This window comes from Oratosquilla oratoria, chromosome 2 (genome assembly GCF_046742065.1).
Source record: "Oratosquilla oratoria isolate Oo_2021 chromosome 2, ASM4674206v1, whole genome shotgun sequence".
Lineage (NCBI taxonomy): Eukaryota > Metazoa > Arthropoda > Malacostraca > Stomatopoda > Squillidae > Oratosquilla > Oratosquilla oratoria.
Genome location: NC_134778.1, coordinates 22,342,500 through 22,357,499, shown reverse-complemented (window position 1 = coordinate 22,357,499; position 15,000 = coordinate 22,342,500). Strand labels below are relative to the sequence as shown.

At 39.6% G+C, this 15,000-nt stretch overlaps 1 protein-coding gene across 6 annotated transcripts in view; it reads left to right on the top strand.

Moving 5' to 3' along the window:
• The window catches only part of LOC143037814 (nephrin-like), a 263,263-nt gene that overhangs the window by 236,984 nt on the left and 11,279 nt on the right, over positions 1 to 15,000 (top strand). For 2 of the 6 annotated variants that reach the window (XM_076206375.1, XM_076206380.1), the window contains 5 exons: positions 844 to 1,008; positions 2,598 to 2,708; positions 4,069 to 4,213; positions 14,014 to 14,187; positions 14,826 to 15,000. The exon at positions 14,826 to 15,000 is cut by the window's right edge and continues 2 nt beyond it. In XM_076206375.1, the coding sequence (XP_076062490.1) occupies positions 844 to 1,008; positions 2,598 to 2,708; positions 4,069 to 4,213; positions 14,014 to 14,187; positions 14,826 to 15,000 (770 nt within the window). Of the gene's footprint in view, positions 1 to 843; positions 1,009 to 2,597; positions 2,709 to 4,068; positions 4,214 to 13,297; positions 13,466 to 14,013; positions 14,188 to 14,825 lie in introns of all 6 variants that reach the window. The other 4 variants (XM_076206389.1, XM_076206401.1, XM_076206385.1 and 1 more) reach the window with 3 other exon arrangements.

Genomic DNA, 15,000 nt, shown 5'->3' with positions numbered 1-15,000 from the left:
TCCTTCTTCCTTTTCCCTTTTTTATTTTCCTCTTTTTTCCCCTCCTACATCCTCTTCTTTCTTCATCCTTCCTCTTTCCTTCTTCTTTCTTCCATCTTCCTTTTTTTTCCTTCCTTCTTCCTCATTCCTTCTTCTTTTTTCTTCTTCTTCCTTTGTCTTCATTTTTCTTTTTTCTCCCCTTCTACTTCTTCCTTCTCGTTTCCGCTTTCTCATTCTGTCTTCCTTCTTCGTCTTCCTCTTTCTATGTTTCTTCTTTTTTCTTCCTTCCTTCCGTCTTTTTCCTTCTTTCATCTTCTTCCTTCTTCCTCCTTCCTTCTTTCTTCCTTGTTCCTCATTCCTTCTTCTTCCTTCCTTCTTCCTTTTTCATTCTTCCCTCTTCCTTCTTTTTTCTACATTTTTCCTCATTCCCTCTTCTTCCTTCCTTCTTCCCTCTTCCTTCTTTTTTCTTCATTTTTCCTTCTTCTATTTCTTCCTTCCTTCTTCCTCCTTCCTTCTTTTTTTCTTCCTTCTTCCTTTTCTTTCCCTTCATAAACAGTTCTCCCCTCTGATGTATGTGTCTTTGATGGTGGTGAACTTTTCAGATATTTTTATGCAATTTTCAGGTGGCTGTACTTGTCTTATGGGACGTTGTTATAGTAACGAGATTGAAAGAAAACCAACAGCTTCAGTTTCTTGTCGAACTTTCCAAGTTCTTACTTCAATTATCCTAGAGCCGATTCCATGGAGTTGATTGAAAAGTTTTCGTCAACTTCGTATGGTTTCTTACGTGTTAATCATAAGTTTTCGTCAATTTCATATGGTTTCTAACGTGTTAATCATAATTCTTCGGTCTTTTACTCACAGCTTGTGGATGGAATGACGACATACGAATCTTTGCTGGAGATTAAGAACATCACGAACCGAGACTACGGTCGATTCTGGTGCCAAGCGAGCAACTCACTCGGATTTGCCAGAACAATGGTTCACCTTGACGGTACGACTCGCCCAGATCCACCCCTAGCATTTTCGGTAAGAACTTAATGTTTCTGTTTTTCATTAATTTAATCTATTTTAATTGAATTCCGATAGTCGTCCCGGGGCTCGAACCGAGGTCTAGCTCATGGCGACTGTCTGATATCAATTGATTAATATTCGCTGTGTTCACTTCAAGTTACTTCAATTTCGTTCATTTTTAATAATCTAATATAATTTCTTTAATTTTGATAATACAATAATTTCATTTAATTTCTTTAAATTTTAATTATTTTTGATAATATTGATTTACTTCCATTTTATTATCATTATATATATATACATATATATATATATATATATATATATATACATATATATATATATATATATATATTTTTTTTTTTTTTTTTTTACTGCTACAGCCTTAGAACATATCTCAAATTTTTATTCTGTCGAAATTTGCATTCTGATATTGATATTTAGTCTAAACGAATAGTATAGAATGAATTAGTGTGGCCACTATCTATTATTTTTCTATTTATCAAAACTACATTGTGAAATTCATGCCGGGTGTTCTTATGATTCTCATCTTCATTAAAGATATTTTCTCTTAATAGATGTAGCTCCTTCCACCTAGAAAAATGTATATTTCTAATTAAGCATTGTCGCTGTAAAAGCCTCTTTCAAATGCTACTATTCTAGATGGTGACGTTAAGAGTTGTAGAAAACGGGAGATTGTCGGATTGTAGATTTCATTCACTCTCAATCCAGGATATAACCTCATACCAGGTTATGGCTCTTTTAGATTCTCTGCGTAGCAAGATGGTAGCAGACCTAAGTCCCAATGTATGGTTTCTGGATCGAAGCTTCGTGACTGCTGCATTTGATTAGTCTTATTATGCGTCTCATGAAATATAACGTTAGTAGTGAAATATGCAAGGTGGCCGAGGACTGCCATGTGGTGGAAGGGTTGTTGGGTATGGCAGAATATTACAGTCACTAAACAGGAACTACTTCAGGAATACCATTACGGAACGCCATTACCACACTTTGATAACCCAAATGAACTGATATGGTGCACCAATAAGAATGTTTTTGGAGCTTGTGTGGAGGTTCAATCTTGCAAATCTCCATTCCATGACTTAGCTCTAAATATACTTCCTCCTTTCCTCGTTCTCTAGTAGTTTTCCTTCTACCTTATATCACCTAATTATTTCCTTCCATTCCCTCTCTCCCTTCATCCATTCCTCCCTTCCTTCTTCCCTCCCTCTTTCTTTCCCACTCATTCTCTCTTCTATACTAGTTCTGTGCTCTATCTTGCAAATCCCCCTTTCAAGACTTAGCTCTAAATGTACCTCCTCTTTCCTCGCTCTCTAATATCTTTCTTTCCATTCCTTCTCTCCCTTCATCCATTCCTCCCTTCCTTTCTCCATCCCTCCTTCTCTCCCATTTTTTTCTCTCTTCCATAAGAATTCTTACACTAATTCTATCTCTCCTCCCTCTTCACCATTTCCTCTTCCTTCATAATTCTTTCCATCGTTCCCTCCCCCTTTCTTCCGTGCCCTCTTCCTTTCCATTCCATCTCTTCCTCTCCTTCTCTTTATCCTCTATTCCACTCACAATATCATCTTCCCTCTGCTCAGGTCGTCAACGTTACCCACGATTCCATCACACTGCGCTGGAACCCCGGATTTGACGGCGGTCTGCAACAGCACTACCGGATTCGGTACAGGGAACCGGGTGCATCATACCAGGTGAGTTGTGAGCAGCGTTATCTCAAAGCTGCGCGCATATATGTTTTACAACTAGCTCTCATAAAAAAAATGCACAGGGTTTTCAAATTATATTCAAACCCAATAAGAGGTCCCATCCAAATATCAACTTATAAATTCTCTAAAAATATGGTAACTCGCCAACCGTCAAACCAATTTATATATATTTTTTTTGTACACAACTGCTTGGTGGAAGTAATATGTAATACAAATTTACAAATTGTGAATATTTGCTTAAATGATCAGATGGTGATTCGCATGGGTTTGCACATTCTATAAAGAGAAGGCAAAGTTTGCGCACAAACAAATTTCTGCGCAGACTCACAGCAAAAAATTAAAGGGAACATTTGTTGTGAGTGTAAGTTGTGTAAAATGGAAACCCCTTCAATCAAGGGACATTTCTTCAAGATGGCTGTGTGCAGTAAGAAATGAACAGAATATCATAAAAAGTCCGTTTGTACCCATCAACACGTTGCATTACATCATCACCGGCCAACAAGTTTTCCTTTTTTTTAACACCTGGAAAAGACTTTAACATTGTCTGGAAATGTATAACCTTTGCCGTACTTTTATAGTAACTAGCCTGTAACTTATCTCTCATTCTCTGAGAAAAATGAAGGGAACGACGTATTTTCCATTTTCTGTGAAGAGTTGTAAACCATCTTCCGTTTTCTGTGAAAAACGAATTTTTTAGAAAGTTGTGCATCGTCATCCTCATCCTCTCTGGGCAGATTACTCGGATAAAACTATAATGACCTCATCATTCATTCCCATGTGTGTCCATATATTACACTCAAGCAAGAAAACATCTCATTCTCTTTCTTGTGGATAGTAAAGACTTATTTATTTATTCATTTATTTATTTATCTATTTATATATTTAGTTAGCTAATTAGTTATTTATTTATTTATCTATTTATTGTCGCTTTTTCTTTCTACGGGTAATAGTATCCCACAACTGATATTGCTTTCTTACATATCCTGCATTTTTTTCAAGCAGTCACACGTTTTCTTTATATATACAAAGTAACCATATAATTTACCGTTTTCCTTTTTTTTTTAAATAACTACAATTTTTTTTTTTTTTTTTAACATATCAAGTCGCCACCCGACTTTACATTTTCCTATTACATCATGAGCCAAAATGTCTCGGATAGGTATACTTTTCCTTTGTAGTTCCAAGTAACCACCACCCAATTTTCCTGATTTAATTTTGCATATATAGTTCCTGTTTCTTTACCCAATATCCCAACGTTACATCAAACCCATTTTGTTTATCCAATTTCTCCGTTTTCTTTTCTACGTATCAAGTAACCACCCGACTTCACGTTTTCTTCCCTCAGTATTCCGACGTTTACCCTGAAAACGCCACTGAGTATAGTGTGGATGGTCTTGGGCTGGGAACTGAATATCTCTTCAGTATCTTGGCCTTCAACGATAAGGGAGAATCGCCTTTCACGCAGGAAAACGTCAGAACCAAGACACTGAGTAAGTGCTGTACCTTTTTCGATATTTTCTTTTTCAGTTTCAAATTCTACGTACATGTATGTATGTATGTATGTATGTATGTACAGTATGTATGTATATGAGTATATATATATATATATATATATATATATATATATATATATATATATATATATATATATATATATATATATATTTCTACCAGAGATGATTCTAGATTTTGTACCTTCGGTAAGGAAAGATACTCGCTAAATCTATAGGAGTCAAATGTCCCCTTTTAACATTGTACTGATAAAGTAAATTGTTCCTCTCGTTCGACTATTTCATTCGCTTCATTAGGACATCACCGAGCGCGGAAGAATGAAAAAAATAACACATCAAAGTAAAATATTTTCTTCAGAAATTTTATCCTTTCTTAAGTCAGACAATGTAATTCCGCTTAAAAAAAAAAAGTAAGCTTCTCGACACTGGTTGAACATACGTAGATAATTGATAGAGCGTTAGTCCGTGGAATTCTTGGCAACGAACGTAAATATCACCGACAGACGCTTTCATCCATAACAGAACACTATACTATTTATTATATATATACGAGTATTACAATGTTGATGCCACATATCACTATATACACGATTTTTGTTCCCAGATGTCACTTTTTTTTCAGAAAATGTCAAAAATTTTGTTTCCTTAACTGTACAATAAAATTGAACGTATATATACGATCTGCTGTCTATACATAATTCATCTTTATTTGCAAATCTATTAGCCGTAGATCCATCTATTTGATATGTTGATATATTTCATAGGTTTCGTTCTGGCTAAAACAAAATTGTTTTGGTCACTGGGGGAGGCACTTAAATTGAATCATATTCTATTTGGAATAATACGAATGTTAAATGAATTACCTCCAAACTCGTATATGACCAGACTAAAATCTAAACTCAATATCTTCATGAAAAGCATATTTTGATGTTGCCTGAAAGAGATTATTCATTTTTTTTTCTTTTGTGATTAGGGCCAAGCGATTTTAGTCAGCTGAGAGGCTGACACTGGATAAAAGTGGGTTTTTACCAAACTCCCCACTCCAACCCACATTTCCTCTGTATTTGCACCTCCAAATTGCGCTTATGTGTTCAACAGAAGTAAAATGAAGGGATGGTTGGGGTTAAAGACCAGAATAGAGTAGAAACGCAGTAATCAGACTACGAAGACAAGTGTCAGTAAATATAAACAGGTGCAAAGTAATAGCACCTTGTCTTCCTTTTTTTCTACATGATGGGACGAAGAGTGGGAGGGAAATCGTCAATAAAGTAAAGCAGCTTTGCTAAGGACGTACTGTGCCCTGCTGCATTGTCTCTGACCCAGGGCAGTGGGCAGGATACAGGGATGACCCGACATTCGTGAGGAGCTAAGATGAGAGGGGGGAGGGGAGGGGGGCGGATGGGAGTGGAACGGGTGGGGGGTTATTTCCCTCCGACTTGGCTACCTCTCTTATAAGGGGGAAAAAGGCTCTTGGTATATAGATAGACAGATAGATAGATAGAATGATAGATAGATAGATAGATAGATAGATAGATAGATAGATAGATAGATAGATAGATAGATAGGTAGATAGATAGATAGATAGATAGATAGATAGATAGATAGATAGATAGATAGATAGATAGATAGATAGATAGATAGATAGATAGATAGACAGATAGATAGATAGATAGATAGATAGATAGATAGATAGATAGATAGATATACAGATAAATAGATAGATAGATAGATAGATAGATAGATAGATAGATAGACAGATATGTAATCACCCCACATCCCTGTTACTATTTAATATGAATGATATTCTCACCTCTTCTTCATTCTGGAAGAAGAAAAAAATCCTTTGTCTGTGTTCTTTGTAAATATTGATTTCCTTTTCTCGCATGCTTTGTTACATTTCAAAGAATTCCCGACAAATATGATATGAGACTCTTTTCTAGAATTCTTTTCTAGACTTCTCAAAATTAATTTCATAATTGTTTTCCTAATGTGTAGAAAAATGTCTTTTTTTTGTCTAAATCAATGTTTAAGTATGAAAATAATAATTGAAATGTGGTTCTTTGTTTGAAAGACAAAGCTTTCATCACTTGATTAATGCATGATTCTTTTTTAGCATGCAACTGTTGCCTCTAATGATATAAGATTATTTTCTAGTTTCCCCTTTGTAACTAACCTATTTCTCTTTACCTGAATGAAATTATCTGGCTTTAGCTGGAGCAAAGTCATCAACATAATCATTTGGATAGAAAGATTATCTCCTTTGCTATCATAACGTCAGTCGCTATAAAGGGTATTTTACCGTGGAATATACTTTATCTTCTGGGGTACCTTACCGTAGATGGTACCTTACCTTCTGGGGTACCTTACCGTAGATGGTACCTTACCGTCTGGGGTACCTTACCGTAGATGGTACCTTACCTTCTGGGGTACCTTACCGTAGATGGTACGTTACCTTCTTGGGTACCTTACCGTAGATGGTACCTTACCGTCTGGGGTACCTTACCGTAGATGGTACCTTACCGTCTGGGGTACCTTAAAAAAAAATGGACGATTTTCTCAATTTTGCCACGATGATGATCCCCAAGAATATTAGAAATATCGCCAGCGAGGCGAATTATAATTTGCATTACAAATCACGATAGGAAACGAGGTAACGTTTGCATCAGTAAGCATTATGTTTCCTTTAACGCCTGTAGTTCACCGTGAAGATAATTGTTTTCTACAAAAAAAAAAGGTTTATGGACTATTACAAATAAAATACTTCTGAGCTTATAACCCACTGCGGAGAAGCACTCTGTAGTTTACGAACAAAGCTTTAAATTTACTCGTGGTCCAGAGGATTACGAACAGGTCCGTTTCACACAACCGCCCTTTCCATTCTAACCTAACTCAGGCTTCCATCACGATTATTGGCAAACAGGCTGGTTAGTAATTCTCTAACTCCACGGGAGTATAATCCTCCATCATTCTTTATTTTCATTTTTTGTGTTAATTTTTTCCGTTTCGCTGAAGAATCTTTACCCTGTAGCCCCCAATAAATTGTCTTCAAGCGGAAATAAACTTACGGAAATCTAACACCATAATACCACTTTCACCGTGTAATTACAACGCTTAGTTTTATTTGGTCTTATATTCCATAAAGCAGCAGCTATTTGATAGTTTTTACGTAGAAAAACACGAAAAATATTCTCAGCAATAGGTTTTACTTTTGGGGACTCTTCTGGGGCCTGGAGAGAATATGAACTGCCGGACAATGGATACAAGTTTTGGTTAATAGCTGTGTTTACAAATCTACCCCTTTAGTCCTGAGGTCGCTTCTTGGGACCTCATCCATCAGTTACCTGTAACCTTATGGCGACGTCCTGCCCCGGCGTCAAGTACCTGATAACATCGTGCAAGCTGAGATGGTGACTCTTAGTCACGTGACCGGATTGGGGGAAGTTTTCATCTCCACCCGATAACTCGCTTGCCTGACCACAATCTTGATCTTTTCTTGTCCCCCCGGATTCCTGGCCACTCTCTCTTGTCTCTTCCTATCCTCTCCGCTCAACCACTCACTCGTACTTCCACTCCCTTTCCCACTTCATCTCTTTCTCTCTCTGTCTCTCTCTCTCTCTCTCTCTCTCTCTCTCTCTCTCTCTCTCTCTCTCTCTCTCTCTCTCTCTCTCCTTCTTTAATTTTATTTGCTCTCCACCACTTGTTATATATATATATATATATATATATATATATATATATATATATATATATATATATATATATATATATATATATATATATATATATATATATATATGTATGTATGTATCATACACATACACAGACACACACACACGCACACGCACACACACACATATGTTTATGCACACACGCACACGAGCACACACACGCACTCCCACTGGTCTGTTTTCGGCATGTAATTACCTGACGGGAAGTGAGTTATGTCGAGGAAACGATAATACTCTTAGATCGTCAACCAGTCTCAGGGTTTGTGTCACTCCCACACGTCCACATTCTTCTCCCCCCCTTCTCCCCCTCCTCCTCCTACTCCTCCTCTTCTTTCTATTCCTCCCCTAACTTCTCTTTATTTTCCTTCTCTACTTTTAGCTCCTTCTCCTCCTCGTCCTTCTATTTCTCACCTACTTTCTCTTCCTTTTCCTTCTATTAATTCTCTTCCTTTACCTCCTCCTCCTCCTCCTCTACCCACTTATGCTTTTTCCTCCTTTCTCCCCTACTTCTCCTTATTTTCCTCCTCCTCTTCATTCCATTTCTCACCTAATTTCTCTTCCTTTTCCTTCTATTTATTCTCCTTCTTTACCTCCTTCTCCTCCTCTACCCACTTTTCCTTAATTTTCTTCCTTCCTCTCCTATTTCTCTTCCTCCTCCTCCACCTCCTCTTTTTCATCTTTTTCCTAACTACAACTATTATTTTCCTACATCCCCTCCTCTTCCTTTTCCTCTTTTTCTTCCTTGCCCTTCTCCTCTTTCTCCATCTCCTCCTCTTTATTCTCCTCCTCCTCCTCCTCCTCCTCCTCCTCCTCCTACTTCTCAATTTTCTAATTCTTCTCCTCCTTCTCCTTCGTCTTCCCTAAATTTTCTTCCTCTTCCTATTTTCCTTTTCTGTCTCCTCCTCCTCCTCCTCCTCCTCCTCATCATCATCATCATCATCATCATCATCATCATCATCATCATCATCATCATCATCATCATCATCATCATCATCATCATCATCATCATCATCATCATCATCATCATCATCATCATCATCATCATCATCATCATCATCATCATCATCATCATCATCATCATCATCATTCCCCTTCCTTTTATACTCCCTTCATTTAAATCACATCCCTTCAATCTTGCCCAGTCTGGGTCATCAAATTAATTCGAAATTAAGGAGTGACCATCTTGTAAAGATCGCAAGGTTTACATAATTGCGAGAACCCGCTTTGAGTCCTAAGAAGACTCCCTTGTCACTATCTCCTTCCTTTTTTCCCTTTTTTTATTTTCTTTTATTCCTTTTTTTTTTTCTTCCTTTATTCTTTGCTTATTTCTTCTATACATTTCCACCTTCTTTACACCTCATCCTCCAGCTCTCTTCCCATTTTTCATCTTCCTTGTCTTCCTCTTCTTTTCTCTTTTATTCCTTCTCTTACTCCTTTTCCTCCTCCTCTACGTCCTCACTCTTCTCTTCTTCCCCTTCGTCCTCATTCTTCTCCTGCTTCCTCTCCTCTCCTCCTCCTCCTCTTCTTCCTTCCCGTTCTCATTCTCCCCCGTCTTCTCTTCCTCTTCCTCCTCCTTGTCCTCATTCTTCTTTCTCTTCTCCTCCTCTTCCTCCTCCTCCTCCTCCTCCTCTTCTTCTTTCTCTTCTCCTCCTCTTCCTCCTCCTCCTCCTCCTCCTCTTCCTCTTCCTCCTCGTCCTCATTCTTCTCTTTCTTTTCCTCCTTGTACTCATTCTTCTCTTTCTTCCTCTCCTCTTTCTCTTCATCCTCTTCCTCTTCGTCCTCGTCCTAATTCTTCTTCTTCTTCTCTTTCTCGTCCTCGTCCTCATTCTTCTTCCTCTTCTCCTCCTCTTCCTCCTCCTCATCTTTATTATTTTCCTCCTATTCCTTCTCCTCGTCCTCATTCTTCTTCCTCTTCTTATCTTCATTATTTTTCTCCTATTCCTCCTCCTCGTCCTCATTCTTCTTCCTCTTCTCATCTTCATTATTTTCCTCCTATTCCTCCTCCTCGTCCTCATTCTTCTTCCTCTTCTCCTCTTCTTCTCCCTCCTCATCTCCCTCCTCGTCGTCTTTGCCATCCTCTTTCTTCTCCCTTTCCACTACGTCCTCACTCTTCTCCTCTTCTTCCTCCTCGTCCTCATTTTTCTCCTTCTTCCTCTCCCCTCCTCCTCTCCCCCTTTCCACTAGTGCGTTTCTCTGGTGCCTCTACAAATCTTTATACGAGTAAAATAAACTCACTTTAATCAAGTTGAACTTAGATTTCCCACTCTCAGTTACTCCCCAAACTCCCTTATTAACTTACTTACTCTTTCCTGTTGTGACTCCCTCTCTCACTACCTCTTGCTGGACTCCTTGCACTCCCAGCCCCTTCCTCCTCCTACACTCCTCTATGCCTTCTCTCTCCCTCCCTGCTCCCTCACTTCTCCCCCCAGTGCACCTCCTCCTCCTCCTCCTTCCTTCCTCACTCATCCTCCGGCTGTAATTCCGCAAACATAATTTGATACTTTCTTTTCGATCATGTCATTTGCTTTTATTTATTTATTTTTTTACTTCCTCCTCACATTCCTGTGTATTCTTCTAATAGGTATTTCTTTTTCTTTTTCTCTTTTGTCCCTTATTCTCTTGCTCTCTCTCTCTCTCTCTCTCTCTCTCTCTCTCTCTCTCTCTCTCTCTCTCTCTCTCTCTCTCTCTCTCTCTCTCTCTCCTTGTGTCTTTCTCTCTCTATCTCTTTCTCTCTCTCTCTCTTATTCTCTTTCTCTGTATCTCTTTACCTATACGCACACACATATATGCATGCTTATTGACACACATACACACAAATACACAAACGCTCTAACGTACACACACGCGCGCGCACGCACACACACAGACACACACACACACACACACACACACACACACACACACACACACACACACACACACACACACACACACACACAACTCGACGGCGCAGTGGTAGCTTTCGTGACCGTGGCTACAGCGCGTTCGAGTTTGAATCCCGCCCACGGCTGAAATAATTTCAGTATTGCTGCGCTGTGAGTCGTTACTCCATCTCTCGTGGGCGGGGAGTTGTGTGTGTGTGTGTGTGTGTGCGTGTAAGGTCACAGCATTACCCATACATCGGTCATATATGAGCTCTGAGCTCTCTTCCGGGAGGATAATAGCTGTCGATCACGAGTCCAACACGTAATTCAAAAGACCATGGTGAATCACTCACACATACACACACATACACACACACACACACACACAAACACACACACACACACACACACACATACACACACACACACATAGACACACACACACACTGACACGCACGCACACACACACACACACACACACACACACACACACACACACACACACACACACACACACGCACACACGCACACTTAAACACACACAAATAGACACACACACACATGCACACACAAAAGAAAAGCAAACAAACAATTAGTCAAACAATAAAAAAGGCGAGGGGCAAATACTCTCTCGTTCCTCCCAGCGCGGGGCCTCTCTCCCCATGCGGATAATCTGTTGAGGTAATATCTCCATTGCTAATAGGGGATGGAGGGCTTGCAGACATTTGAGGTGCCAGTTCCGGCGGCACAGGTGCCTGATGTACGATAAGTATCCCCGGCCCCGCCCCCCCTTCTCGCTGCATATGCTTTATGTCACTGTTTCCGCGACGACACACTAAACAAATGCGCCATCTCTCTTCACCCCTTCCGTGTTGGTGTCTGAGGCTTTTGTCATCGCTGTCGCTAGGCCATTTTATCTATATGCTGTATGTTTATTGAAAGGGTTCTCCTAGTTCCCGCTCGTTCTGGGGTGATATTGAAATAAATGAAGCATTCACGCTGTAGAAGATTAAAAAGGAAAAGAGACGTCTTGTGTGGACAACGTTTAGACTTGGTGGACATTTTCAGAATTTAAAGGAATTAATTTTGTTAGCAGAGTAGAGCTTCTCGTGAGCTGCATTCTTGGAAATACGAATAAGAAAGCAGGAAATGTTGCACCTGCTTACACGCAAAAGAAAACGAAAAGTTGTTCGCCTGCCAACACGAGAGAGAAAATGGGAAATTGTGCACCTGCTAACACGAAAAACTGGAAATTTTGTCATAGCCTACGTTTAACCTTAGGCACTGTTCACACTTATTTTGCGGAAACCGCGGTAGTGCCACATAGTCAAGGAAAAAATGCAGGGTTGTGTAAGAACACCTCCGTTGACTTACATTGAAATTGAAACGCCGCGGTTAGAACTACTAGTGTGAAGAGGGCCTGACACAAATGACCTCGTCTTATACATTTGTTCAAGCTGCTGGCAAGCTTTTGTTTTATCTAAGGAAAAAATTCCTAGATATGAAGGAAATCTTTCACTCCTGAACATTTCTAGATTAATTGTCCACTTTCTAGCTAATTATACTTCCACCGATAGATAAAACTTTGTTCTCTAGAACATATTTTCAAGGTCAAAAACGGGTTTATGGTGCATGGGTACCCTATTTTTTTTTCTTATATATAATTAAATGGTATGACTTCGTTTACTTGCTTCTGGATGTCTTGGGACATTTTTTTTTTTTTCTTAGGCTACAATGAATGTTCTTGTTCCAGGACCTGGCCTGACTAAACAGTCATGTTCTTAGAACAATTGTCAGAAGTTCGGAATGAAGGATTGCATGACGATCTTTTCTTTTCATCAAATGTCTCGCTTTTGCCTATTCTTTCTCGGCTCGGTTCTAATGGTAATCTTGGCCTGTCAGGGAGACAAACTCACTACTTGAACTTTAACTAAGATGATAAAGTTAAGGAAGGATTAGCATAAATGAATTTCGCATTAAACGGTGGAGGAATAAAAGAGGTTACTTGAACTAAGAAGCTCAGTGACAGCTGGAAAGAAAGGTTGGCACTAGGCTCAAAGTACTTAATTTTATGCATGCATACCTTCTTATTCCTTATCTTTCGTTCTCTTTTATTTCCTAAAAATGTGTCTTTCGTTCTCTTTTCTTTCCTAAGAATGTGTCTTTAGTAATATTTTGGTCACCGTTTTGCATGTCAAATCTTATCCTCTTCCATTTCCAATCTGTTCAAATAAATTTCATGGAGACTTATTGAAAGTAAAAAAGAAAATAAAATAAAAATAACTTAATCAGAATATGTCAACACGTGTGACTACGAAGGAACGTATATCAAATTACCACGAAAATTTACAAACCACTCAATATCATTACAGTTCAAGTCTCCCTTAAGTTCATTTGAACAGACCTTAGTTAGCGATTGTAGTTGGTGGTGGTGTAGTTTGTATCATGGGCCTGGTTCCCGTCCCCCACAGGTACACCTCCCCCCACGACAGCACCTGCCCCGGGCACTGTGGCGCCAGGGGCCAGGGTGCCCAGCCTCATGATCGTCCTGTTAACCTTGGTGGGCGCCGCTCTCCTTGTCCTCAACGTGGCACTCGTTGCCTGTTTCATTCGAAGAAGGGCCAGAAAACGTATGGCAGGTAAGATCTCTCCTCTTCATCCTCATCCTCATCCTCATCCTCATCCACTTCCTCCTCCTCTTCCTATTTCTCCTCCCCTACTCCTCCTTGCTCTTCCTCCTCCTCCAGGGTCCTGTCCTCCTATTTATTCTTCTTTTTCTTTCGAAATCCCTTCTCTTTTTCTTTCTATCTACCCATCTATCTATCTATCTATCTATCTACCTATCTATCTATCTATCTATCTATATATATATATATATATACATATATATATATACTGTATATATATATATATATACATATATATATACAATATATATATATATATATATATATATATATATATATATATATATATATATATATATATTCCTTTTCTTTTCCTATCTCTCTTCTTCTTTTCAATGATGTTTTCCAACTCTGACCCATTCCTCCCGTTCCTCATGTAGCCCTCTTCCCTTTCTGGTCCTCCCGAGACAGCCGCTCCTTTTTCTCTCGTTCCCCGTAAGATTAATCCCCAGTGGAGTTCGCACGTGTGAGTGTGTTCGTGTGTTATTGTGTCAACGCAGGCTCGCCACCGCTGACCGAGGTGGAACGCGCCATTTCTCGAGTGTTAGCGGACAAGGCCGACCTTCCCCGAGTGGTCACGCTCTCCGTCTCTACCGTGGGAGCTCTCCTCGTTCTCATCAACGTCGTCCTCGTCGCTTGTGTGGTGCGCAGGCGCAGAAGGAAGGGGAGCAATGGTAAGGCGGTAGCAGGTCCTAACTTCCCCGCATCGGCCCTCCAAGGGACAGGTGGCGGACCATTGGTGGTGGGTTTGGGAAAGAAAGTAGTTTTCCTTTCCGTGGTGGTTGGTCATCAGTGATTGTGAAAGCACGTGGTGATGGTGACAGGAAGGTAGAATTATGTGGCAGTGATAAGATGGTGGTGGTGGTGTTAATGATAATGATGATGATGGTGATGATGATAGTGGTGGTGGTGGTGGTGGTGGTGATGATGATGATGATGATGATGATGATGATGATGATGATGATGATGATGATGATGATGATGATGATGATGATGATGATGATGATGATGATGATGATGATGATGATGATGATGATGATGATGATGATGATAGTGATGATAATTTCCACTGCTTTTAACAACAAAACAGTAGTTACGTAATCTCAATTCTGATCAAATTATCTAAGACACTAACTGTAGAGGGTTAACTAACACCAGTAAGGAGGTTAAAAGAATATTTCTAAACTAACTACAAAGGTTGGCTTTCAAGGAACTAGAGAACATAGTTTGGGTTCTGTTGGTCTTTCGTTCGATCCGCTTGCTCGGACAGTGTATATGTGGCCCACACCTCTTCTCTCTCTTCCACGCTTAGGACCCATCCTCGGAGCAATCTTGAGTCGGAAAATTGGCTCGAGGCAGACGAATAAGACCTCATTCTGGGATCGATTTTCACAGTCTGCCCGTGCCACGGGATGGTGCATGACAAGGAGATCCTTCTCGGGGCATCTGCGAGCTCCGTGCTCCTTTGCTCGAGTCGGAGATTGCGA